This window comes from Lissotriton helveticus, chromosome 1_1, assembly GCF_964261635.1.
Source record: "Lissotriton helveticus chromosome 1_1, aLisHel1.1, whole genome shotgun sequence".
Classification (NCBI taxonomy): Eukaryota; Metazoa; Chordata; class Amphibia; order Caudata; family Salamandridae; genus Lissotriton; species Lissotriton helveticus.
The window spans coordinates 1,597,058,053-1,597,081,662 of NC_136057.1; the positions used below are offsets into that span (position 1 = coordinate 1,597,058,053).

Below are 23,610 nucleotides of genomic sequence, written 5' to 3' on the forward strand. Positions count from 1 at the left end.
GAGTCGTGGCCGAAGCACCCGAGCTAGGGCTCCCAGACGGGTCCGCTGGGCCCGGAGGCGCCGCGGAGCCCGTCGGAGGAGAGAGGTTCCTCATGGCCATGAGGAAGCGCTCGATCTCCTCCGGCGACGCGTTCAGCCCAGGGACCGGAGGGTGTGGAGCTGGACGCGGCGCCCGCGACTCCGACTGAGCCGCGTGGGCGGTGTCACCCGAACCCCCGGGCGCATCGCGCGAGCGTCGGGGGGAGTCCGAGGAGCGATGACGCCGCTTGGACTTCTTGTGCCTCTTACCTGACTACGACTTCGACCTGGAGGAGTGCGGCCTACTCTCGGAGCTGTGGTGGCTCCGAGCCCGCGACCTGTCCCTCGACCTCCCATGGGATCGGGACCTCTCACGGCGCGGGACCGACTGCCGGAGTTCGAGGCGCCTACGGGACCGCTCCCGCCTGGCTTTCGAAGAGAGGGCCCGGCAGTCGGAGCAGGCCTTGTCGTCGTGGTCGACGCCCAAACACGACAAACACACGCGGTGAGGATCCGTGACCGACATCAGCCGGTCGCAATCGTCACAATGCTTGAAGCCGGGCATCCCTATCGGCACCGTTTCGGAGTCGAGAGACTACGAAATAGCAATCAAAAAGGATCCAAAAAGAAAGTAAAAAATTGACTAGGGTTACTGCTTTTTCCAGATCTGCGCTAGCTGGCGCGGAAAAAAGAAGAACTGACGTCAGCATGCGGAGGCGGCGTCTAAGTACTCCGACGACGTCATCACGGCGCCCACGACGGACGCGGAGCCGCAGACGACACCTACCGACGCGCAAGGGTACTGCTACGAAAAAACTTCCGGATCCAGTCTGACGCCTGGGGATATTCTAAGGTAAGGAATCTAATACTAACGTGTCTCTTTCAGATACTTCATTTCGCAATTCACACCGGCTCTCCAGGAAGGGCCATTCGAGGGTTGGCGGGAGGGCGGTTGCCTCATGATATGTAACCTCTACAAAAAAAGGGAAATAATGACTTTTGAGGATTGTGCTAAAACATTCAAGCTACAAACTTCTGAAAAATACCACTATGTACAACTTAAACACTGGTTACAGCAACCTCAGGTACGGCTGGCCGCAACCAGAGATCTGCTCCCAATTGAATATTTGCACAATTAGGGGCATTCACCAAGGGGACTATCTCTTTCCTTTACTCCCTTATACAGGCACTAAGCCCATATTCGGCTCCAAGACCCAGAACATTCTGGGATTCCATCTCACTACTCCCCCAGGGGGGGAAAGCAATGGAGCTCCCTATACAAGGATATTGCCAAATACAACCGCTCCATGTTCCTAAGAGAGGGACACTATAAAATTCTGTATGAGTGGTATTTGCACCCCCAGAAATTACACAAAATATTTCCTAACACCTCAGACAGATGCTGGAGGGGATGAAGGCTTTTAGGAGTCTTCCGACACATCTGGTGGGACTGCCCCTCGATCCAGCCTTTCTGAAAAGAAATACTATCCCAAATTAAACTGATTCTGGGTTATCCACTCCCAGCTACAATGGATCACACCCTCCTGGGGATTTGTGACCCCAGTTTGAAACATCTAATGCAAGGGGATCGCTCCATTGTGTGGCTGTGCCAGGGAGCAACTAAGATGGCAATAGCTGCAGCCTGGAAGAAGGTGGAGGCTCCCTCCCTCACGCAATCGCATGCAAGGTTGTGGTGGGCCCTAGCAATGGAAAGAATGACAGACATATTGGAGGCCCTGAAAAAATGGTTTGATTATTCATGGTTCCCCCCTAGTGGAATATCTGTTGGAGGGTTTGCCTTTATTTGCGTGTGGCCACAGATTAAGAGCCCTTCACCTCTTTCATATCTAATAGATCAGGGGGCCTCTTCACCTGGCCACAAGACTAGACTGACTCGGTACATGCCCTGCCCTCATTGGACCGCCCTCTCATCTGGCCTGATTCAAAATACAATTACCGTGATACATATGGTTGTTTGCATTTGTTTTTCTTGTTATTTCTGAAATACGTGGTTTCGGTGGGAGGCACAAGTGCCAAATAACACTGGGTCCCGTACTGGTGTACAGATGAGATATGACACACGGTAATTTCAGCACCAACCGGAGAGAGACACTAAGGGATGATGTTATGTCAGGCTGAGACCTTGTACACAAGATAAGTGTTCTTTTGGGATTTCTGTAACTCTTGGCTTGTAAGCCATGCTTGATGCGTCCACCACTGTTGTTGTACTGATTTAAAACCAATAAAAAGATTTTGAAACAAAAATGGGGCAAAGTAAACTGTCCTTTTTGCAGACAAGAAAGTAACAAATAGCAGCAATGAACAAGTTACTTACCTTCGGTAACAATATATCTGTAAGAGACTTATATTAGTTATAGATTCCTTACCTTAGAATTACCCCTAGGTGTCAGACTGGATCCAGAGAATTTTTTCTCAGCAGTACCCCTGCACGTCGGTAGGTGGTATTGGTCGACTCCGTGTTCGTCGTCAGCGTCGTGATCGCTGGGATGATGTTGCGGTATCTACTCAGACGCTGCCACTGCGCGCTGATGTCAGTGCTTTTACATGACATTCAACGCCAGAAGCGCAGAGCCATGCAAGACCCTGACCACTAGTGCACAAAACTAGGGCCCTGAAAGGGAGTCTCTTACTCCCGAAGTCAGTGCGCAGACCGGGGAGGATGGGTGGGGCAGAAAGGAATCTATAAATAATATATGTCTCTTACAGATATATCATTATTTTTTTTTTTTTTTTTAAAACCTTTATTGTACAGAAGGCGCTCACAGATACGGGCCTACAACCCACCGGGCCGGCCACCACAATAAAGAGACATACGAGGCAATACAGGAGTGACAACAGGATTTCTAAATAGCTCATATGAAGGCAAAGGAAACAAGTCTTCGAGCCGCCATCACGGACAGGATAAGAGTAGGTTAATTTTATAATAGAAAAAAGGGTTTCGCAGGATAAGGACAATCTGTAAAGTCCAGAGGGCCGCGGTGGGCCGTGAGCAAGCCGAAGTTTCGAATACAGGAAAAGACCAAAAGAACAGTCACATTTTGGCAAAGGCAGAACGTGAGTCCCACATCAATAACAATCACAATCGCTGCTCAACGCCCTCCCACCACTACCATGGCACATAATAGTAAAACAGCGAAAAGTACGCTTACAAAACTAAAAGCCCTCCGTTACAACAACCCAGGAAAGGAAAAGAAAAATGGGGGGGAAAGGGAAAATAAGGGAGGAAAAGGACATCGGAAAAAAGGAGGGGGAAAGTGAGGGCGCAGCGTCAGTGCACGTCCCCCACGGCTAACAAAGCACCCAATACTAATTCGGCACAAGGAACTAGTGGCAACAGGAGAAATGAATGCGTAGTAAACCGTGACAGCAGACATACCAAAAGGGCCATGCCAGCACAAACACCCCGGGGGGCGACGTGCCGACACCGCGCCACGAAATTAGGGGATACATAAGAGCCATAGAACCAAAAAAAGGAACAAGGGAAGATACAATAAAACAGACCCTCCCACCACCCCGCACAGCCCACCCTGCACCCCTGCAGAAGGCTATGGCCTACCCCCCAGCAGCGTGCCTGTCGCCCTAATTAGAACCCGAAATATAGAAGAAATATAGAAAGAAAGAATCACTTAGAGAAAAAGGGGGGGAAGGGAAAACAGGGAAAAACAGCGGGAGAGGAGCCACATAATCAAAACCCCTTCAGCTCCCACCCCCCCGCCCGAAAATACTCAGAGCCCACGGGAAGATAGTAAACACACGGATAAGCTCCAGGAACGTAAAGAAGTATCAAACATAATCATACAATTATGAACGGATCACCCAACCATACCACAAAATAACAGTCCACAGAGGCAAGATCAGCTCAACCCTGTCCTCGTTTTTCGCAAACTGTAGTCGTCCAACGAACCAGGAACCAGATCACATGGAACCGGAGGTGAATAACAGGGAGTCGAATCAAAAATACACTCAAGTCATAGCGATCGCGACCCGGATGATCCAGAAAGTACAGTAACCACCTCAGGCAAAGCAGGCACAGTTCCGATGAGAACACGGAGAAAGCCGGTCCAGCGGCACAGTCACAGGATCTTCGTTCGGCCATGTGAGGCAAAAGAGGAAAAGGAGACCCATCGAGGTCGGTCCAGACGGGATCCGGCTGGCGAACCTCCGGAGCAGAAAAAGGCACAGGATGAAGAAGGGCAGCGGACTTCCGTATATCCACACCAACAGCAGCCTCCAGGTCCACGACCCCAAGGAAAGTTCCAGCAGCACACAACAGCGATGAAGCCGCACAAACCGGGGGGGGTCCGGCAGGCCCAGCCAAGGGACCTCTCTCCAGGATAGCGATAGGTGCGGTCATGGGCGCCCCCCAGGAGCGCAAGGCGGCGAGGATGTCGCCAAGTGTAGGCTCACCTTTGCAGTATTCAGAAAAACGTGCCGTGCGGCGGACCCGCATCGCCAGTCCCAGCAAGGCCGAGAGTCATGGGGCCGGCCGCCATCTTAGAAGCCCGGCGGGGCCGCTGCGAACACTGACCCCCGCCCGGATACCAGCGGGGCAAAACAGGATACCGGCAGCCACCAGCGGAGGTGCCACCAGGGCAGGAAGGGGGGCCACCAGAAGAAGGCGATGCGCCGGCACCCCACACGCCGCCGGCACCGTTCTCCAAGTTCGGGCGGAGGAACTCAAAATGGCCGGGCCGGAGAACAAAGGGGAGACGAGCCAGATGTACGGTTAACCCCGTCCATGGAAGGCAGCGCCCCAACACCAGGCCGCAGGACCGCCAGACCAGGTCCGGGGGGCTGCAATCGGTCTATTAGCACATCGGCCTCTCCGACCGACTCCACACCACCACCAAGGGCCGGCCACCGTGACCCGTCCAGCCCGGGCGCCGCCAAGGAGCGCCAGGCCCGGCCGCTCCGGAGGCCCCGAAGCAGACAGGGGCGTAACTCAGGATCCGTGACACCCAGGAACCACCGGAGCAAACGGTAAGTGCCTGTGAGGTATCGTCGTTCCACTGCACATCGTAGAATACTTCCCGGGGCAGGATAAAGTACAGGATAGTTGTTGCAGACAGGAGAGTGAACGGAGCCGAGCTAAAACGCGGCCATCTCGGACGCGAGCTTGGCTCCTCCCCCAGATATATCATTATTAAAGGTAAGTAACTTGTTCATCTGAAAGAGACTATTAGTTATAGATTCCTTACCTTAGAATAGATACCCAAGCAATACCTACCCCGGAGGTGGGTCTGCGAAATAAGTTCACACCAGAAAGTCCTGGAGAACTGAATGGCCAAAGAAGCTGTCACTCCGGATTGGACTACCCAGATAATAATGTTTAGTGGACATGTGCAGTGATGCCCAAGTGGATGCCTGGCAGATGTTACTGAGGGGTACTCCACGTCCCAAAGCAGTAGCAGCTGCCGTCGCTCTAGTGGAATGGGTGCGCAGTCCTACCGGAGGTTCCTTTTTCGCCAAGGAATAAAAGATCTTATGGCAAAAAATGACTCATCGAGAGATGGTCTGTTTTTGCCCGCCCGACCTTTCTTTGCGCCCACATAGCCAACATAGAGTTGATTGTCCACCCGGAACTGTTTTGTGATATCCAGATAAAATAACTGACATTCTGGATCCAGACAGTGGAGTCTTTCCTCCTCCTTGGAAGGATGCGGGCGGGAAGAAGGTGGGCAAAGTGATGGGCCTATGTGGAAAGAGGTGATGACTTTGGGTAGAAAAGAAGGCCTAGTTCGAAGGACAACCTTTTCCAGAATGACAGCAAAGGAAAGGAGGTTTAGAAGATAGAGCCTGAAGCTCACTCATCCTGCAAGCAGAGGTGATGACAACCAAGAGTCTGAGAGGACAAATATGTAGTGGCTCGAGAGGAGCACACATAAGGTAAGTTAAAACAAGATTCAAGTCCCACTGGATCATTACGAAAGGAATAGGAGGAAATAGGTGAGTAATGCCCTTAAGAAACCTATTTACAATAGTGGACTTGAAAAGAGAAGGCTGATCAGGAAGGCGAAGAAAGGCCGAAAGATAGCCTTTAAGGGTGCATAGTGCAGAGCCCTGTTGGACCAAAAAAAGTATGAAGAGGAGAACCTCAGAAAGAGGGGCAGAAAAGGGGTCCACAACCTTTGCTGCGCAACATGCCACAAATTTGTTCCATCTACAAGGGTCTACTGTTTTAGTAGAGGGATGCCTGCCTGCCAAGATAACATTACAGACTTCGGGAGGGAGGTCGAAAGCTGTCATCAGTCACCGCTCAATCTCCAAGCAAAGAGGTGGAGGTTGGACAGGTTCGGGTGGAGGACCGTCCCCTGCTGCTGCGACAGAAGATCCTCCTGAAGAGGGAGTCTGATTGGAGGATCGATGGCCATGTTCAAGAGCTCAGGATACCAGACTCTTCGTGCCCAGTCCGGAGCCACACGAATGACTTGGGCCCGGTCACGCTTGATCTTCTTCAGCACTCTGGGAAGAAGTGGTATAGGCGGAAAGGCATATAGAAGACTGCAATTCCACTCATGATGAAATGCGTGGCCGAGCGAGTGTCGCCTTGGAAATTGCAATGCGCGGAACTGCTGACATTGCGCGTTTTCTTCGGTGGCGAACAGATCTAACCAAGGCTCTCCCCATTGCTGAAAGAGACTTAGCACCACCTCCGAGTGAAGACGCCATTTGTGATCCATCATGCACCGGCGGCTGAGTTTGTCCGCCCCGGCGTTCAGGGAACCTGCCAGGTGTTGAACCACCAGGGACAGGCCCTGATGTTCCAGCCACGTCCTCCTCTGGGCACTGTGTCAGCACTTGCGCACGCAGTGTTTACCGACTGCAGTCCTAAGCTGGGGGAAGAAAACATCTTCTTCCCAAGATGGTCCAGCTTCTTGGATTCCCTATCTTGAGGAGCTGTAGGGAAAGGGCTTCCTTTCGAGGATGAGGCTTGGACTACCAAGCTCTCTGGGGTAGGGTGTTGGAAGAGGAAAGGTGGGTTGCCTGGGGCCGGGCGGTGGCGTCGGGCAATCATCTTATCCACAGGAGCCCTGTGCTGGGCTTGGACCAGGAGCCCAGAAGGACGTAAGAGAAGGCCTCTTTGATAGGCAGCAATGGCTTCCAAGAGGCTGCTGCCGGCTGAAACACCTCAGTCAGATTAGTCCTGACTGCCACCGTAGGAAGCTCAAGGCCCAAGACCTCAGCCACCCTACGTAACACCACAGTGTAGGAAGCTCCCTCCTCCGTAGCCACGGTAGGGGGAGAACGCATACCAAGGTCTGGGGAGGTATCCAGACCACTGGCATTACCCAACTCCTCTCTCCAGTCCGGCTCTTCAAGCAGGTCTGCTAGAGGGTCAACAGACCCCTCCCAGTCCTCCTCACCCTCCTCTGGCTGCCACTCAGGGCGATAGGGAATGCCAGGGAAGAATAGTGGTACAATAATTCCCTTTGGCGCGGGTACCGGCTCCTGTGTCTAAGTTTAGAGGGAGGCTGGGGTCGACGCCAGCCGGGGGCGCAACCGGTGTCGGAGGCAGCAGAGGCGTCATCAGATGAATAGGCACATGGGAGGTACCATAAGGTCGACCAACGCCAATCCAGACCTGGATCCTTGGGGGCCCTGCAGCACCGAGGCTGGAGCCGCCAGCATCGAAGGCCTAAAGCCCCCAACCAAGTCCGCGGGCCCAAAAGCACACCTGCGGGGTCGAGCTGCCCAAAGATGGAGTGGAGGGCTACATAAAATGCACAAAGCTGGGCAGGGGACGCCCTGGCTCCCGGAAAGGGAGGGAAGGAGCTGTCCCAGCAGGCGCCCAGGGCGGAGCCGGAGAACGACGACCCTCCGTGTCCTGCGTTGCGACGGCTGACGGACGAGGAGAAGGCGAAGAGCGACAATGCTTCTTCACCTTCTTCTTGGCTTCGACTTACCAGATGACAAAGACTTCGGCGGCGAATGGTGGTGGTGGCTCCGCGACTGGTCCCTCGACTTTCCCCTCGACCAGGACCTCGAACGGCGCAGAGCGGACTGCCGGACCTCCAAAAGCTTTCAGGACTGCTCCAGCAAACACTTAGGGTTAAGGGCCTGGCAGACAAAGCACGACTTCGGGTTGTGGTAGTACTCCAGGATACAAAGGCACTCAAGGTGCAGATTGGTGACCGACATCAGCTTGTGACAGGAGTCACAAGGCTTGAAACCGGGTCGACGCATCAACATCCCTCGTGCACCGGGTTGCAAGACTTCAAAAAATATGTGGACAAAAAGTCAAAAAAGCTTAGTCAAAAAATGACTTAGGATACCGCTATCTCCGGATCTCCGCTGGCTGGCGTGGAAAAAGAAAGAACTGACATCAGCACCAAGGGGCGGCGTCTAAGTAGATACCGTGACAGCATCCCGGGAACCACAACGACGAACGCGGAGTCGACCGACGTCACCCACTGATGCGCAAGTATACAGCTGAGAAAAAAATCTCTGGATCCTGTCTGACGCTGGGGGTAATTCTAAGGTAAGGAATCTGTAACTAATAGTCTCTTTCAGACATCCCTGGTTGGCTTTGTGCTCTTTAACTATTTTCTTGGCTCTCTTGCTCAGTAAAATCTGGACTTCCTGCTGCAGAATGCAGGAATGATCTGCTGAAGTGGTCGAGAGGACAGGAGGACTTGGTGGTGGAAAGGGAGGCCATAGCTCTGCTCTACGATCTGCACGACCCAGCTGTCCATTGTGATAGTTCACTAATTCAACAGATCACAAGTCACTCACACCCAAAGTCCACACATGCTCCCTTTGAAGCAAGTTACAACAGTTTTAAAGGAGAGGAGAGGAGGAAGAAGGTTGCTGGTCATGATGACTCCCTAATCCACCACATCCTGTATACTGGCACAGGAGCAGGTTCAGCTTCTGTACTGGCTGGGAGGACTAGCTCTGCCAAAGGGATTTTTCCATAACGTAACCGCAAAACTTGTGGTACTCACTGTGAAACTAATGTCAAGGGGAGGTCTTTCCCATGGAACGAGCCTCAGGCTGGCCCGCTCAAGAGTCTAATCAGCCTTTTTGCCAAAGAGGCAAGAACAATCAAATGGCATATTAAGTTGCCCTATACATCCACCGAAAATCCAGTGGAATGTAAACAGGCATTTCACCAAACGGTGACAAAGACCACATCTCGCGTGCCTCTCAGTACATCGCGTCTAATCCGGACATGAGAATTTCTTTATCCACATGCTCATCATCATCATCATCATCGTATTCGACATTGCAAAATGGGGTCTTAAGTACTCCAGAAGATCGCAAGACCATCTGAGACACATGTCAAACGGCATGGAAATGGCATGTAGACAAGCAGTTCGTATGTAGTAAGGGGCAAGGATCCCAGAGGAGAAAAGCTCTTTGCCACATTGCTGCAATCTTTTTAGGCTCACAATCAGGAGGAGTCATGGGGAAGATCACGGGTTCTGTTCCAAGCAGAAAGACACCTGTCCAACCAGACTCTCTGAGGAAGGAACGGTAGACAAAAACTTTGGGTACCTTGGAACTTGAGGATGGTGACATGAAAATTACAGTTCTCGGCAAAGGCAGAAGTTTGTTTGACCTAAGCAGCTAGAATGGGTTCCCATCAAAGCCTCCATGAAGGGAAAATAGGGCTTTGGAGCAGAAAAAGTAATGCAAAATCTCTTACAATATTTTCCTAGTTTTCTTCCATGGGTAAGGTAGTTCCAGAATCTCAGCTGCCTTCTTCAGTACATCTGTGAACGATGCCACTTCCTCCTCTGGAGGTTTTGCAGGACACTTCAAGATAACCTTTTGAAGAAGTATCTAACCAGCTAGCATTTTGTAGGGCTCAAAAGTACCCAACATCTGTGCTTGCAGGAAAAAGGTGGTACCTACCTCACTGTTGTCATCATCATCATGCTGGACCTTGTCAGTCATCTGTATGGTATCAGAGTATGATGGGATTAAATCATGCATACTTTCAAAGTATGCCTCTAGGTAGAGGTCTATATTCAGACTTCTTTACCAGCCACTATGCTGGACGTCAACAACGTATTAGGATGTCGTTGGGAACTTCATCGCTCCATGTGATGTCTCAGAAACATGCACTAGAGGGGGCAACTTTGGTTACATCTTCACATGTGGAATGGTATCAGCAGGTGTCTGAACAGATTGGCATGAAGGTTGTGTCTGCTGGTGAAAGTCCAGCCTGTAGGAAGCTGGCTCTGTATATACTATACCAAAAGGAGGTATAGTGTGCACAAGGTCACAAGAGTACCCCAAAGGTAGGTAGAGGTAAAACTAGATAGCAACTTACTCTCTATTTGTGGGACTGTGTGCGAGCAGTAAGGCTTTATCAGAGGGTAGTGCTAAGCATTTGCTGTACACAGTCAGGCAATAAATGATGTCACACACTCAAAGACTGAACTCAGACCAATTTATTTGAATCAATAATATTATTTAGCCATTTTATTTTTAGAACTAAGGTAAGCCTGGTGCAGGTAAGTGAAATAATACTTTTCAAAATCTTATGCAGTGATTTACAGTTGAATGCAGGTTGAAAGGAAGTAGGTTGTATTACAGGTAAGTCAACAGTTCGAAATTACTTTTCAGTTACTTTACAGATTACTGAGCACGTTACTTTTTAGATTACTTTTTAAGTTACTTTTGCTAATCAGTGTGATATGTCTAGATATTACACTGAGACATTTTTTAGACAGAAGGTAAGTAATTCACTGTAAGTACATTTGCAGTTTTTTCAGTGTTTCATAAAAACCAACTCCGCAATTCGAAGAATTGTCTTGGAGAAGCAGTCAATAAAACCCTATGGAAGAAAATGTTAATGATTTGCAGGTAAGTACTTATTTGTGGGAATTGGTATTCTGGAGTTAGCACCAGGGTTCCCCCAGGGTCAATGATGCACTCTTCAAGCACCCTCAACGGCATTAGGGTGGCCAGGTGCAGAGTGTTGAAGCCCAATGTTATCCAATGGGAGATAGGGGCCTCCGGATGGTGGCTGCTCACAAGCAGGCCACAAGGTTGTGGGAGCAAAGCTCCTGGTGTTAGGCTCAAGGAAAAGGGGGATCCAAGCTAGCCCACTGAGTGCACCAAAGCGGCGGTAGGGTGCAGGGTGCTGTTTGGGCGTTGGGTGCCCTGTTTTCAATGGGATTTGTTGGTTTTGGATTTTGGCCACAAGCGCAGTCCAGGAAGACTTCCGGGAGGAACCAACAGCTGGGCAGGTAAGTTGGAGGGCTCGGGGATGTAGGTGCACTTCGAGTTCTTTTCTCCAGGGAGCAAGGTGGCAGGATACAGGGGTGTCTTTTGAGGTCAGGTTTCACCTTACTGGGCCAATCGTGGTTGAGGGGGTGTCTCCGTGCAGAGGCTTCAGGCAACGTCGGGAGTCATGGAGGGGTCAACCCACGGTGGACTCGGACTCTGGAGCACAGGGCGAATCGCTAGGACCGGTAGGCCACCTGGATTCAAGCCATAGGCGTCGGGTGCAGTGGTGGTTCTAGGCCTCGGGTTTCTTTGTCCTCCGCAAGCTCAGAGTCTGTCTTGGGAGTTTCTTTTGAACAGAGCTGCAGTTCACAGGAGATCCGGCCTTTGTTGAAGGCAGTCAGTCCTCCCAGGGTTCTGGAGGCCGCTGGCTGAAGGACAAAGCGACTTTTGGCACAGGATCTGTGGAAACTGCAGACGGGCCGGTAGGGCTGGGGCCAAGTCAGTTCGTCTCTGCAGTCTCCTCTACTGGGCGTCTTCTTTTGTCCTTCTTTGTGTGGGAATCTCCTTCTTGGTTCAGGGCTTCCCCCTAAATACTGTATTTAGGCGGCGTTTTAGGGGTTTCGAGGTCAGTAGCCAATGGGCTACTGACTTTAGGGTGAATACACCCTTGGTGTGCTCACCCCACGTGGGGGAGTGGGCACAATCCTTAATCCTGATTAGAGAGTGCCTGCCATCTGCAAGATGATGGGCACTGAAGATTGGGCTCCACCTTGCCTCTCCCATCGTAGGGGTGGGGTTGGCAGAGGAGGGCACACCTTCTGAGCTGCTCTAATTTTTCAGGCCTGTCTTCCTGCCGAAAAGGAGGGGAGACAGTAAGGGGGCCTGCTCCTAATAGCAGGAGGGGCTGGGGGTCGCATTCCAAAGGCAGCAAGGCCTTTGTAGCTCCCCTGCCAAAGATGGCTGTTCCTGACCTGGGGGAGGTGTGACTACCTCCACCCAGGAAAGGCTTTGTTTTTGGGCTCAGGGAGCAAAGGCTCCCACCCCAGGGGTCCAGAAACATGTCTCGTGGTGGCAGGCTGGTGTGTACCTGTCAGGGAACCCACCAGTGGCTGGTCATTTTTCAGGGGGCATCTCTAAGATGCCCTCTGAGTGCATTTTTCATTAAATCCCACATGGGCATCAGTGTGGGTTTAATGTGCAGTTTTCAGTAAAGCCATTATGGTGTGGTGGAGTTCGTAATGACAAACTCCCAGCACCATATACTCTTAATGGCATTACTGCACTTACAAGTCTAAGAATTGGTCTAGACACTGTAGGGGTACAGGGCTCATGCAACTTTAACCTCACCACTGGTATAGTGCACCCAGCTAGAGGGGTAGCTGACCTATGCCAGGGCAGTCAGTTGCAGGCATGGCACACAGGGATGCGTGCCATGTCGACTCTTCACTTTGTTCCGTACCAAAACAGGTAGGTGGGTAGGTTGTGTGTGCGTGTGTACAGTAGCAAAATAAGTGCTGCAGCCCCTAGAGGCCTTTCCTGGCCACAGTACCCATGGTACCTTTTACAAGGGACTGGATGGCCAGAGAGGTGCCAACTGGGGGTACAAGGTACAGTTATAGTAAAGAACGCAAGCCATGGGAACCTGATTGGCAGGAACCCAGGGTACATCAAGTCAAAGTGCATCAGTAGTCTGGCAAAAACCCAGCTTCCTACACAAGCCAGGAAACATCCAGGCTCCAGGTGGCCAAAGGGTTCAAGCAGAGGGAGACAGAACAACGCCAGCACTGGCTGATTGAAGGCCGCAATATGGATGTGATCAGCGCGAAGGATTGGAAACTCCTGAAAAACACTGTGAAGGTACAAGGCTTGGGACTGGTGCTCAGGTGACATCAATGAGCTCCAGATCCAAATATGAGGCTGTAGGGGAAACATGATGATGGCCTGAAGACCTAAGTCTAGAGTGAAAGCACTGTCTTGATGCTTACCTACTGTGTTTCTTGTGCTTTTTCATGACTTTGCCCTAGGTCATGCAGGCAAGGAACCTTGAGGTAGAAGAATCTATCAGAATCAATATTTTGGTTTTACCTTTATTCAACTAACAACTGTGAGCTATTGCGCAAGAAGGAAAATGCTACTTACTCAGTATGCATCTGTTCTTGGCTTATAGAGCTGTGGAGCCATATGCTTTAGCATAGATCCCCATCTGGCGTTGGGTCCAGATGTTTGCACTTTGTTTTTGTTCGAAGAAATCTTTGCAGTCACAAAGTAGTGCGCATTGGCATCAACTCCATCCCCAGATTGTTTTGCCGTAGAGATGATGATGGGGTTAGTAAGAGTAGAAAGATGTCCATGTATAGTGTATCTAAGTAAGATAATACTGCAACAGATGAAAGTACCCGGGAGGTGGGTGGGCACATATGGCTCTACAGCTCTAGATGCTAAGAACACATGCATACTGGGTAAGTAGCATTTTCTGTTCAAGGCATATGAGCTGTAGATCATATGCTTTAGCATAGACTGTACAGCAGTTACTTCCAAGTGGTGGCTAACCTGTATTTGTTTTAGTGGTATGAAATAGTGTTCTTAAAACAGCCTGGCCCACACTAGCTTGTTGTCTCGCTAACACATCTACACAGTATTGTTTTGTAAATGTGTTTGGTGTAGCATATTTGTATGCACTTAACTATCCACTGTGCAATACCTGCTTTTGATATAGGATTGCCTTTATGCAGTGGTGAAAAAGCAACAAAGAGTAATTTGGTTTTCCTAAAAGATTTAAGAGCATGTTCTGCCACTGAGTCTGGTTGGGGAAAAAACACAGGTAACAACTGACTGGTTGAGATGAAAGGCAGAAACGACTTTGGGCAAAAATTTGGGGTTAGCCCCAAGAACCACTTTATTTTGGTGAATTTGTAAAACTGGTTATTGTATGGTTAGTGCCTGGAGCTCATCAACTCTCTTAAGAGATCTGATGACTATGAGGAAGGCTACCTTCCATGTCAGAAATTGTAGTTCACATTTGTGCAACGGCTCAAATGGTGGGCCCGTGAGTCTTGTAAGGACTATATTAGGATTCTACACAGGAGAAGGTCTAGGAGGAATGATTCTCGAGTCCTTCCATAAAGGCTTTGATAGTGGGTACACGAAACAAGGACAAGTGTTGTCTATTTTGTTGGTAAGACGCTATTGCAGCAAGATGCAGTGTTATTGATGTATGTGCCAAGTTAGCCCGCTGTAGGTATAACAGATAGCAAATGATGTTTTGAATTGAAGCATCAAGCATATTGATTTGATTGTTAATACAATAAATTACAAATAATTTCCATTTTGCTGCATAGCATGCTTTTGTGGTAGGATGTCTAGCCTCTTTAATGAAGTTCATGCAGTCTGGCGGGAGATTAAGGTAGCCAAAGTCTATGATTTCAGGTGCCGGATCGCAAGGTTAAGTTGACTGGGATCTGGATGCCTTATCTCTCCATGGTTCTGAGTGAGAAGCTTGGGGGATGAGGAACTACTGATAGTTCCAACAGGGTTGTGAACCAGGGTTGTCGAGCCCATGTGGGAACAACTAGGATCATTGTGAGGGAATGTTGCTTGAGCTTCCGAACCAGTAATGGAATTGGGAGAGGTAGACAAGCGTAAGCAAACATCCCTGACCAATTGATCCATAGCGCATTGCCTTTGGACAATGGGTATGGATACCTGGACGCGAAGTTTGGGCATTTTGCATTGAGGAGTGTGGCAAACAGATCTATGTCTGGGTAGCCCCACATTTAAAAAATGGGAGAAGAACTGGAGTGTGTAGTTCCCATTAGTGGATCTGTTGTCTTTGACGACTGAGCAGATCTGCAATTTGATTGCTTACTCCTGGGAGATGTTCGGCAAGGAGATATATTTTTTGAGGTATGGCCCATCTCCACATGCTTTGAGCTTGGTGTGAAAGCTGTAGAGAGAGTGTCATCCCTGTTTAGGTCTCGCCTGGCGACCGCAGCACTAAAGCTCTGTCGCCAGTGAGATCTGTGTCACTGACTTGCCTCCGAAGGGAGACAAAAGATGGGGACGGGCAGGACGGACTGGAAATATGAACGCGTGTATTCACCACGTACAGTCACACGATGTGCACATCTCCTGTCCCCCTTCCGTCTTTTTAATGCGAGGTGAGACAGTGGTACACAGGGAATAGACATAGTGTTTAAACGTCCTCCTCACTCACCGGGCTGACTCAGGACTCCCCCGCTGCTCTCCAGGTAGGTCTTTCCCCGTACATCCCCAATAGGAATTTAAGATCAAAAGCAGCAGAAAAATTCTGTGTCCCCAGATTTAAGCTGGCCAGGATAGGAGGTAAATCCTTCGCCTACCTGGGTCCCGTCATGTGGAATACACTCCCAATTCAAATATGCAAAGAGTAAAAACCCTCTCAGGTTTCGAAAGGAGATAAAAACCTGGTTGTTTAACCAGTAATCTGATCCCTTTGCTGTCTTCACGTTCTACCAGGCTGTGATAGGCGCCGGGAAACCCTTTTTGGGTAGCTGTCGCGCCATATAAATTGATAAAATAAATAAATAAATAATAAAATAAATAAATTTCCTCCTCAGGTCTGCCTGTAACTCCGCTCTGCAGGCACCCTCCAGTGGAGTTTCCTTTAGGGACTTGCTGGTCTCCTCTGTGGTGCTCCTGACTCCCGCCAGGCCTCGAGGAGTCCCTTCTCACCGGGCTCTCTCTTTCGTCAGCGGGTCAGGCCCAGCAGCAGGCGGGGCTCTCCACGAGCACGGGAGCTCCACTGGCTCACACGCTCGCTTAGATCCGGCTGGCTTCACGGGCACAGGAGCACGGGGTAGGCTCCCGTCTGCTTCCTGTCTTCTTGCGGCCCTGTCCCAACACAGGTTGCCTGGCTTCCTGTCCGAGCCAGGCTGCGGCGGTGATTTCCTCAATACAGCGGCTGCAATATGGGGTAGGCTCCTGTTCCACATTAAAGATAATAGTGGGGTGGGCACCCGCTTTTTCAACGAGCACCACTGCGGCTGCAATCGCGGGATGGGCTCCTAGTGGTGCATGCACGAACCTGCACTGTGTTGTGGTTTCTTTTGAGGGTCAGTGAAACCCCCCTGGTGCTCGCTGGAAGAACAGGTCAGGCTGTTTTTTTCTGATATTCACCAAGTGCAACATTGCAGCTGTTCTATGGCGCCCATCACTGGCGTCCTGAGACGGTGTGCACAGATTGAGGATGGATGTATTTTTTTAATGATAAATATATTTAATTGTTTTGTTTAAATTAAATAACAATTGATATCTCATATTCGATAAACTCCTGTCGCACGCATTCACTCCCCCCCTCCCCCTTGTCGGCTCCACGGAGTTGTACATGGTGTTGGCAGCCTGGTAGGAGGGTGGCACAGAAGTGGCTGGGCGTGTGGAGAAACGATAGGGTGGTACACCGTGGTGGAAGTCTGTGAACAGGGTGGCACAGGAGTTCATGAGCGTGCGGAGAAAGGATAGGGTGGTACACCGTGGTGGCAGCCTTGAAGAGGGTGGCACAGGAGTACCTGGGCGTGTGGCGAAAGAATAGGGTGGTACACAGTGGTGGCAGCCTTAATGAGGGCGGCTCGCCAGTGTGTGAGCTTGTGCTGGCACGGTTGACAGTCTGGCAGAGGTTGGCACTCAATGAAAGGAGGGTGAATGGTGCAGCAGGGAGGGCTGCCCGGGTGCAGCGGTGCTTGCTGCTCTGGACTTTCATTCATTCATTCATTCAGGCAAATGTGAACACCGCAGCACTTCGCGCCAGACCGCTCTCACCTCAGGAGGAGCCTTGAATGCCCATTAAGCGTATTTATCCCCTTAATGGCTCCATAACCGGATTACTGTCTCGCAGCTGTGATGGCAGGGGGCTGTTTATCACATTAGCGGGAAGGAAGCAGCGTGGGCCCCTGGCACTATCAGTGTGTGTCTGCGTGTGAGGTCTCCGTGCCCTGAAGGGAAGGGGCAGTGCATGAGGAAGAAACATATGGGCATCTCAGCGTACGGCAGGAGGTCATGGGCAATGGCAGCCTAGCCCAGGGCACCCACAGGGTATGACTGACCATGTTAGTGAGGTGTCATGCCCATTCAGTCCTTGGTCACTCCGTGGGGTTTACTTGTAGAGACCCGAGAGAGAGGGGCGCATTACCAGGCCCTCTCTGCTTTGGAAGGGTGGAGGCTGGTGCCCCGGGGCTGTCCTCCAGACACCGAGGGACAGGGTGTTAGAATCCTCTTTCTCTGGACCTTTGTGCGCCGTAGACTTATTCAATCCTCAGGAAAATACTGAAATGTATCTCTTCTGTTGGAGGCTCATTGAGGACGTCTTCTCTGCCTTTAGGTTTCTTGCATGGAGTCTTCACGTTTCAGTTGTCCTTTTCTTCTTCTTGGGGGTTGCTGGGAACCCCCTCTTGAAGCCAAGAATACTAAGGGTGGTGGAACGCTTTATAAAACAAGCATTAACAATGCAATAGGTCTCACATTTACGAGAGTTTGAGCTATTGACATTGCAAATAACAACGCCTTTTATTTTTGTTTTCAAAACATAAATAAAAGGCATAGTCATTTACAATGCCAATAGCTTAAACTTGCGTAAATGCGAGACCTATTGCATTGCAAATGCTTGTTTTGTATGTAGTATATTGCTGTCACGTTGTCTGTACGAACTAGGACAGCTTTGCCTACTAGATGTATCTGAAAACCTTTCAATGCTAGAAAAATTGCTAGCAGCTCCAGATGGTTTATGTGGTTTTGTTGTAGAGTCCATATGCCCTGAAGGATATGTTTTTGAAGATGAGCTCCCCAACCAGTGAGGGATGCGTCTGCTGTGAGCCCTCTCTGTGGAACCGGGTCGATGAATGGCCGCCCTTTGGAAAGGTTTTGTGTATTCCACCACTGCAGAGAGTGATGAGTGCAGCCGTCCACCAACTCCAGATCGGTTAACTGACGTGCTAAGCATTCCTGTATGGGACGCAGTTGGAGTCTTGCGTAAGGAACAATTAGAATGTGAGACGCCATCATTCCGATCAACAGCATAAACACTCTGGCTGGTAGTGAGTGCTGCGGTTGAAATTGTGATATTAGAATACGCAACATGCAAACCCTGACTGGGTTGGGGTACGCTAGAGCTTTGCAAGTGTCTATTGTGGCTCCTAGGTACGCTCATGTGTTGGAGGGTTGAAGATGAGACTTGGTGAGGTTGACAGTGAATCCCAAGTCGTGAGTGTGTTGTATGCAGATGTGTTGCGACTTGGCTTTTATTAGACAGTCATTTAAGGAAAGACGTGAATGTGTTGTCTTCTTAAATGAGCTGCAACTACTGCTAGACACTTGGTGAAGACTCTTGGTGCTGTAGTTACCCGGAATGGGAGGACTTTGAATTGGTAATGTTGTCCGTCCACCACGAACCAGAGATTTCCTATGAGCTGGGTGAATGGGAATATATGTAAGTAGGCGTCCTTTAAATCTAGAGTAGAAAGAAAGTCGCCTTGCTGGAGCAATGGGAGCACCTGTTGAAGGGTGATCATGTGGAAGTGGTCCGATTGAATGTAGAGGTTAATTGTCTGAGGTCCAGTATGGGCCAAAGGGAAACGTCTTTTTTTGGAATCAAAAAGTATAGGAAGTACACCCCCTTCCCTTGATGACATAATGGGACCAGTTCTATTGCATGTTTGTCTAAGAGAGAGAGGATCTCTTGTTTTAACAGGGTGAGATGTTCTGGTGACATTGCACGCTGTCTCAGAAGGATTGTTGGTGGGGTGATGGTAAGTTCCAGGCAATAACCATGTTGGATAATTTGTATTACCCACTTGTCTGAGGTGATTGACTCCCAGACAGGCAGGAACTGTGAGAGACGTACCCGACAGGAGTGGAATGATCGGGGGTAGTAGAGGAAAGTCACTGTTTATCAGCAAGGGAAGTGCGGGTGGAATTACCCCTGCCTCTTTCCTGGTTATTAATTCCTCTGTAACCTCTTGAAAATAGCCTCTGGAGGAGTTAGATTGTTTGTTCCCCTTGTAAGAGGAGGAGGGATTTTTTGACAACAGTGTTTTTGAGCCACCCCTGTAAAAGGAGCGACGAAAGGAACCCCTGCTAGAAGGTAATTGTAGGGCTCCCATGGACTTTGCAGTTTCGGTGTCTTTCTTCATTTTTTCTAATGAAGTATCTACTGTTGGCGCGAAAAGATGCTCTTTATCAAAGGGCTGATTAAGTATGGAGGATTATACCTCCTGCTTGAATCCAGAGATTCGAAGCCAAGCATGTCTCTGCAACAGTAGGCTAGTGTTGACAGCACAAGAAGCTGTGTCCGCTGCATCTAGGGTGCATTTTATGGAAGTGTTGGTGATGAGCTTCCCTTCCTGAACAAGGTCGTTAGCTTTAGTTTTATACTCCTCTGGCAAATGTTGCATGAGTTTTTCCAATTCATCATAGTGGGCCCTGTCGTAGTGTGCTAACAGAGCCTAAGCATTGGCAATACACCAATAATTAGCAGCCTGTGAAGCTATTCTCTTGCCAGAGTCATCAATAAGTTTAGACTCCTTATCAGGAGGAGGGGCGTCGCCTGTAGTTTGAGAGTTCGCTCTCTTGCGGGCATTAGATACAACAAGAGAGTCTAAAGGTAACTGACCTTTTATGTATACAGGGTCTGTAGGAGCAGGTTTGTATTTTTTATCCACCCTAGGTGTCAGTATCCTGGTTTTAACTGGGACTTTGAATACCATGTCAGTATGTTTTAACATACCCTGCAACATGGGTAAAGTGTTAGTAGACCTTTGTGAGTGTGTGAATGTTTTTACAAGGAAATCCTCTTCTAGAGGGCCTGAATGTAGCTCCACCCTGTGAACTTGGGCAGCCCTGTTGATAAGTTGTGCAAAGCCAATGTTGTCATCAGGTGGGGAAGGTCTGGAGGGATACAGGTCAGGGTCTTGGGTTGATCTGTTTCCTTATTATAATCACCCCAGAGATCAGTGTCATGTGGTATGTCCCCATCTTGTGGGGTATGATGATCGTTATCCCCATTCCCAGCTCTATGTCAAACCGGAGTGCAGCAATACACATCCGAACCCGACGGCGGCAAAAGAAAATCTGGGGATGGGGTCAATGTCAATGCGCACTATCACCGAAAGGAGGAGTCACCTACCTGGCGACTGCTAAGACTTCTTCGAACAAAAACAAAGTGTAAACATCCGGACCCAACACCAGATGGCGATCGATGCTAAAGCATATGATCTACAGCTCATATGCCTCAAACACCTCATTTAGAGAGCTTTGAAGGATGTCACAGTGACTGGGGGAGCCATTAAGTTCCACTATAATTTCCTCAGCATAATTCTGAGCCAGGAATCACTGTTGTTGAATAGTGCACAGAAAGGAGAACCCATTAAGCCAGGTAAAGAAGAAAGTCTATGTGCCACATGACATCTAAGGGAAATGTGATACGATGAAAAATTATCCATCCTAACCACAGAACTGTGGCCTGAAAGAAAGACCCAGAAACTGATTAATGGAGTAACCTCTACATTTGGAACTGCAATTGATCTTTCAAAGAGGTTTTGATAATCTGTTTCAACGAAAGAGGATGGTAAAACTGACAAACTCTGCATGACAAAATGTCCTTGGCCTACAACAAGACAGATATTATCAACAGCATGACAAAATGTCCTTGGCCTACAACAAGACAGATATTATCAACCACATCTCACTAAGTCATTTCCATGTCATGCACCAGATACAAACCGCATTGGTTTGTGTGAAGAACATTATTGTTCTCTAACTGTATGTGTAACTGTTTAGCTGTTTCAAGAGCAGGATTAAGGGTTTAAAGTCACTGGTGCTGTAATCATGTGTCATTCTGTTTCTCATGAGCTAATTCATACTCTGCCAGTGTGGTTTTCTATGCAGGTGACTTGTGTATCGAGTCTTTTGGTGGGTACTCTACATGTGGGGTGACAGTGGTGCACCTAACATGGTACTCCTTTTACATTGGGTGACCAGCATCCATGACTAGGCCTTAACACACCAATAAGAAGTGCAACTTTGATGATGAATCTCTATGCACAAGAGTGGCTGATGGGACAACACTCAAAGTATCTTGAGAGGTCAATGGCCGAGAGGCTCTCATCATGGTAATTGTTTACAGACTCTCTGGATACATGTATACCCTCAATGGACAACTGATTGCAGGTATATCAGAAATGTATAACACTCTTCTCTGCTTTGTTGAACTTTTGTAAGGAGTGATTTAATATGTTGTACTCACATTCATTGAAACTCAGCCAGTGCATGTTACAGTTGCTATCTGATGTTTACCTTTTGGTTATTGGAAGGTCTCACCTGAAAACACCTGTGGGTGTGGCTGCCAGGACTTTACTACCCTTGGGTGACCAAGACAGGAATGTGACTCCACCCCCTCCAACTCGCTGCAGCGGTACACAGTTCTCTGTAGATACATCCCACACCTAGCATTGGAGACAAAGATCAGAGAAAACAAAATGAAGAAGAGATAATCTACATAATTTCCATAGCAAGTAGTTTTAGGGATAAAGAATAGAGGAGGAGAGAAAAAGAGAAAGGAGAGGAAGTATACAAGGGATACTGATAAGAGAAAGAGGGGAGAGAAAAATGAGAAGAGTTAAAACAGGAAAAGAAGATAGAGCAAACCAAAGATAGGACATAAAGTGCGATGTCTAGAATGAAAGAAAGAGGAAAACCTGACCAAGGTGTAAGGAGGGAGTATGAGAAAGCAAGAGAGTAACAGAGGTGAAAGTTGGTGAGACGATGGGAGAGAAATCAGGAAGAAAACTTCAATAATGATGAATACTAGCTATCAATGAAAAGATGTAAAAGATGAAAGGTAAGAGCAGCAAAGAAAGAGAAGAAAATGTGGATTTTTAACTTCAGGGACCGGGACGCCATCTTACAAGCAGCGCGCACTCGACCTCCAATCCAAATTGATAACTCAGAAATCCACTTCTATCCTGACTACACAGCGGCAGTGGCTCAACAACGCCGGAGCTTCACGGAGGTAAAGAAAGAATTGCGTGCTCGGGAGCTAAAATACTCGATGATCTTCCCGGCGAAGTTGCGTGTGGAATCCGAAGGAAAAACGTGGTTCTTCGACAGGCCGCAAGCGACTCAGGAGTGGTTGGAGGGATGGAGACCGGCGAGAGATCCGAAGAATCGAAATATGCAACGGACCCACAGAGATAGAAGCCCTCGGCCAAACAATGACGCACACTGAATAGGGATCGTCACACTACAAACTCCGTCACTGTCACCCGCCTCTTTCAACCTTTTATTTTCAAATCAGACATCCATCTACTCATCAACAGGATGAAGGTTGCCGGATATTCAGAGAGAGGGTGAGGCGGCGGGCCACTTACGGCTGGCCAACTATGGTGAGACTTTGGTCCTTCACGACGAGGCCCATGCAGGTAGGACTAAATAGTTAAGACTGGCACTGTACGAGTACCCACAGAGGGGGGGGAACGGCAACGGACACAGAAGTCTCACGTCCACGAACAATTTTCATGTGTTGGGACTGTAAGCACTATGCTCAGTTGGGGAGGTGGAAGGTTTATTGTCCGCCGGGCAGGGAGGCAGGGTGGGGGGTGAGGGTTTTTTACGTTTTGACTTTGTTTAGTTTCTGTTTTAGTTGTACGTTTCTAACATGGTTGGCTCCTTACAGACACACGCGACACACGCATCGATTCTTCTTCACACACTCAGGCACGATGACCCGGCCGCAGCGACCCTGTGGGAGCTATCGGTCACGGTCTCCTCGACATGACACCCACCTTAAAGGCACACTGCTAGACACACGGGAGCACGTTCTGAGCTCCCGCACACCTCGGACCTCGGTCCGCGTCCTAAATCCGATGACACTGATGCACTTGCTTACCGATGACCATGGCTAGTCACGATGTTCCAACACTAGGCCCCCAATCACAACCACTGGTCGCCCCCTCGCTAACAATTATTTTGTGAAATGTAAATGGACTAGGTCATAAAATTAAACGAGGGCTGGTCCTCCAATATCTCAAGAGAAAAGCACCCACATTGGCTCTGCTCCAGGAAACACATCTGGTGGGGACGGCCTGCAAGGCTCCTAATCGCTGGGGCTTCAAGATGGTCACGCACGCAGAATTCTCGGCTGGTTCCCGTGGGGTGGGAATCCTAGCCCAAAAAAACGCTCCACTGCTCATCAAACGCACTTGGACTGATGACCAAGGGCGCTTTGCTGCGATCCATTGTCAATGGGAGGGACGGCCATATAATGTACTATCAGTATACATCCCCCCGACGCTACACCAAGGGGCTTTCCAAGACCTGGGTAAACTACTGCTTGAACTCCCGGAGGGTGAACTAATCATTGGAGGA

General features: G+C 49.3%; 1 protein-coding gene across 1 annotated transcript in view; it reads right to left on the bottom strand.

The window, feature by feature from the left end:
• Positions 1-23,610, bottom strand: part of AAAS (aladin WD repeat nucleoporin) — a 416,285-nt gene that overhangs the window by 229,289 nt on the left and 163,386 nt on the right. Inside the window, exon 10 of the mRNA XM_078687624.1 lies at positions 21,565-21,689. Within this exon, the coding sequence (XP_078543750.1) occupies positions 21,565-21,689 (125 nt within the window). The remainder of the gene's footprint in view (positions 1-21,564; positions 21,690-23,610) is intronic.